Source organism: Plodia interpunctella, chromosome 3 (assembly GCF_027563975.2).
Source record: "Plodia interpunctella isolate USDA-ARS_2022_Savannah chromosome 3, ilPloInte3.2, whole genome shotgun sequence".
Lineage (NCBI taxonomy): Eukaryota > Metazoa > Arthropoda > Insecta > Lepidoptera > Pyralidae > Plodia > Plodia interpunctella.
The window spans coordinates 6,747,541-6,751,437 of NC_071296.1; the positions used below are offsets into that span (position 1 = coordinate 6,747,541).

General features: G+C 35.8%; 1 protein-coding gene across 1 annotated transcript; it reads right to left on the reverse strand.

Annotated features, from left to right (window-relative positions):
* Positions 1-298: 298 nt before the first annotated feature.
* On the reverse strand, positions 299-2,911 carry LOC128683763 (fungal protease inhibitor-1-like). The gene is made up of 3 exons (XM_053769691.1): positions 2,810-2,911; positions 1,864-2,063; positions 299-505 (listed from the first exon to the last, which is right to left on the reverse strand). Exons 2-3 carry the CDS (start codon positions 2,060-2,062, stop codon positions 396-398), a joined length of 309 nt encoding a protein of 102 aa, XP_053625666.1. The 5' UTR covers position 2,063; positions 2,810-2,911; the 3' UTR covers positions 299-395.
* Between the last annotated feature and the right edge of the window lie 986 nt (positions 2,912-3,897).

Here is a 3,897-nt window from a genome sequence, read left to right on the forward strand (position 1 = left end):
CTAGAACCGAACCAATCCATTTATATGATTATAATTATTTATAAATTATATTTTCCCGTGGATGTCATATGAGGTGACCAACATGCCTGGCAGCTGAAAGGTAACAATAGCATTTACAAGTGTCGACGTCAGGCAGGCAGCCGGATGTGAAATAACAGTGGAATCTACTAAATTAATTATTGACGATATGAGGTGGGGGGATATGAGGTAACGTCATTACTTAGCCCCCGGCTCCGACATTTGTAGGATGAAGAAGGACCCAGGTAAGCCAAAGGAGAAATAGTGTCAAGAAAACTGATTTAACATTGGCAATCGTTGATATTTTTATTGAAACTGTAGAAAAATTGCTGAACGTATTTCTTAGCAAAAGAAAACATAATAACTAGATAAAATGTCTAGCGGCCTTTGAGACAGGTGCCGCCGACGCACTTGAGACCCTCTTTGCAGATAGCGGAGGGCGTCTCTCCCAGCTCCTTGCTGTAGGTCTTGCACGCTGCATTCTCAGCTGGAAATTAGAAGAAAATTCATTTTAAGATTTTGCACCTTTTTAAAAGCGTACATTTATTACAAAATTTTACGAGAAAGAAAAGATATTTTTAGCTAGTGGTTTCGCCCTGGAAAGGACCATTATATATACTTCCGTGGAAAGGCCGAAATGACTCATAGCCTAAAGACAAATAATAGAATAGAAGGAGGGTTGACGGCAGGTGGGTGGCCGCGGTGGTAGAAGTTTTTAAAGTAATTATTTTGACCCTGACCTCGCACTTTGCGGCGTCACAGCCCCGGAACCGACAACACGCAGAGGTAAGAGAGAACAGAGAGATATTTTTGTTGAAAGTTACCAATCGCCTATTTCTTACCTGAATAAAATTTACAAATTGTAGATTATGAGCACTGACTTGCTCGCTTTTATATGTATATAAATCTGTGACTTGCGCAGAGCACGTCAATGTCAAACAAATCATAACAAATTTCTATATATATCTAGATAGAACGGTATACCATGATTGATATATTTTTATATGTTATTCTATGAATAGGTTTTGCAAATGTAGTCTATTTTTAAAAATAAGTAGGTGCGACAGATATCTACGTATACGTCGTTATCTCAAAGCTTTCGTGATATATTACGATAACATTTTTATAAACCATTACGGGGAGGGAAGATACGTAAAAGGTGGTCCGAGCCAAAGTTTTATGAATGAAAATCATAACAATTTATGGACTATATAAAATAAATAAAAGGATAAGGAGGAAGAGCTCAATCGACAAGATAAATCAAGTATAATTCATAAATAAGTAATACATACAATAAATTCGTCAATTCCTAATAATATTTATAAATACAAAAGTTTCAGAGAATGGATGTGTGCATGTTGTTTGTTAGTTTCACGCAAAATCTACTGGAGGAAGTTTGGTTCACAGATTGCATATAACATACCAAGCCTATAGCATTTTTGGTACGTTTTACCCAAATCGGCTTAGTTTAGTTGTGAAAACGTAACAGCGATATGAAAACGAGCAGACAGACTGAAGCGGTGTTGGTATAATGATTAAGACGCCTGCGGATCGAAAGCTTTAAATCCTACTCGTGCCACATGAGTTTGATTACCAATCTGATTCATATATTGCGGTTTTAATTGACCACCCCTTGAATGGTGATAGAAAACATCGAGGATACCTGCACACTGTTTGATTATTAACTCGTGTGTGAAATGGAGAAGGCAATGGCAAACCACTCCATTAATAGTGTCAAGAATGTTGTTGTACCTATGTGTTTCATTCCCCGTGATGACCACGACCTTCAGCCAAGAGGAATATGACTGTGAAGAGATGAGGGATTGACTATATTTTTTAACTTACGCAGAAGGGTGACGCAGGCGGGGCAGCACGCGCACTTGCCGGCGTGGTTCTCTCGGTACACGGCGCCGGCTTTGCAGCTCTGCTTAGAGATGGGCGTGCGGCACGGGTTCTCCTTGCAATAACTGCGCCCGCACACCAGGTCACCCGACGCTAGTGCCAGCGCACACACCAGGACAACCAAAACAATCACAGCCTTCATTCTAATAAAGAAATTCTTTTTTTAAAATTTCATAACTGCGAGAATGTGTTTGAATGCTAAAAAGAGTTTTGCTAAAAATATGTGTATCTCGAGATTCTCATTGTAAACACTTGGTTGGCGAATAAATATTATGAATACGAATATCTGATATTTTTTTATGAATGTCTCGGTGAATAATATAATAGTTACAACCGTAACTAAAAAATAAACATGGCAAAATCAATACCTTTTTGAAATCAGTGGCAATAATGAACAAAATTATCACTATAATTACTTTGAATTTGTGTATATATACTTTATAGTTTGATTAAATCGAATTAAATGTGCCGAATATGCTCCTGGATACAGATACTGGCTATTCCAAATTGATATTATGCAATATTAATTCCACATTCCGTTACAACACAACGGGTTCGAATTAAGTTAGATACGATGATACCTATACATGATTAACATATAAAAAATTAAATGATCTAAATTATATTAAACTATATAACCTTACAAGATAACTTATGCATTATAAATATCTAATGAAGGAAGGCCTAATGAAAGCGTCCATCTCGCAGGCAGTATTCCGGCATTGAATTGTAATAGAAAGTCGTTGTGCGACATAGCGAGAATCACAAGTAAATTGTATTTAACTAATTAGTTTTATTTAATACAAGTATGCCTTCATACACGCCTGTTTGCCTGCTTAGTAGTATACAAAACTAATATTATTAAAAATATTACAATAATATAACTTACTTGTGTATGGCTTGGTTCTGACTCTAAACTAAGTCTGAAGAGTTGCAAGAAAAGCAAGCGGTAATAATTAATATTATGGCGATAACCTTCACCTCCTGTTTACTTCAGATTTCTCGTGAGTTTGTCTTATCGACGTATTATCTAAATGTTGATGACATTATTTTGGTTAAACAAAAGATTTTTGTAGTATGTTACAATTAGTACGATTATTAAAAAATATATACCTATCCGGGATATTTTTAAAGGTAATAAATCAATATCATTTTATGGATGTGATCTGATTACACGTATATCGTTACTAATTTTATTGTTAAGTTACTAACTATTTTTCTAGTACGCGATTTCTACGTATAAGTTATCATTTTCCTGGATTTTGGTCATGAGAAAAAGAAAGAAAAAGGCTACAAGTATTATGACCTTTATATTTTAGATTCGAAGGCAGATTTTTTAAATATAAAAACTTACGTGGCGATCGCAAACGTCATAAAATTATGAAATTTCGAATGAAATCCAGTTTAGCACGTGATTGCTTCACGCAACGATTCGTCTATTGAGCTGAGTACAATATATCTCTAAACGATCCAGTATTCAATTTAGTTGAGCGTTCTCAAAACTTCGATAGGTACATCTGGATAGAAATAGAGAATAGTCCATCATGAAAACATTTGATTGAGTAGCGATCCGGAATGGCCGACTATTCACGGCAAAGCGTTCCTTTTTGCTGCGAGGAAGGTCGATCGTAGCGGGCATTAACTAGATAATGTCGGCCTTCCTGTTGTTAGGTAAACCCGAAGGAGTTTTCACGAACAGGTAGTAAATAGGTAGTATAGGTAGTAAATGTTGGAAGTGACGCAACGCTTCGCTGTTCAAATAATTCCATACAAAACTATCGAACACGACGCTAAAACGGTTTTTGATATCAATCCATTTTATAGGTAATTATTTTTTAAATCCTACGGACATTTTACGTGCAAGAAACTTGCACTTTTTTTAGAAAATTTAGTCCTTAAAATCGGTATATTTTCTTATTTTTAATAGCTGCCAGTGCACAGTACGTACTGTATTATCGTATACTTAATTGAAGAAAT

Bases quoted from the DNA above. Each gene is read 5' to 3' on its own strand.
- LOC128683763 (XM_053769691.1), bottom strand. From the start codon at position 2,062: ATGAAGGCTGTGATTGTTTTGGTTGTCCTGGTGTGTGCGCTGGCACTA. The intron at 506-1,863 runs GTAAGTTAAAAA...TCTAATTTCCAG, and splicing joins CGCCTGCGTCACCCTTCTGC to CTGAGAATGCAGCGTGCAAG.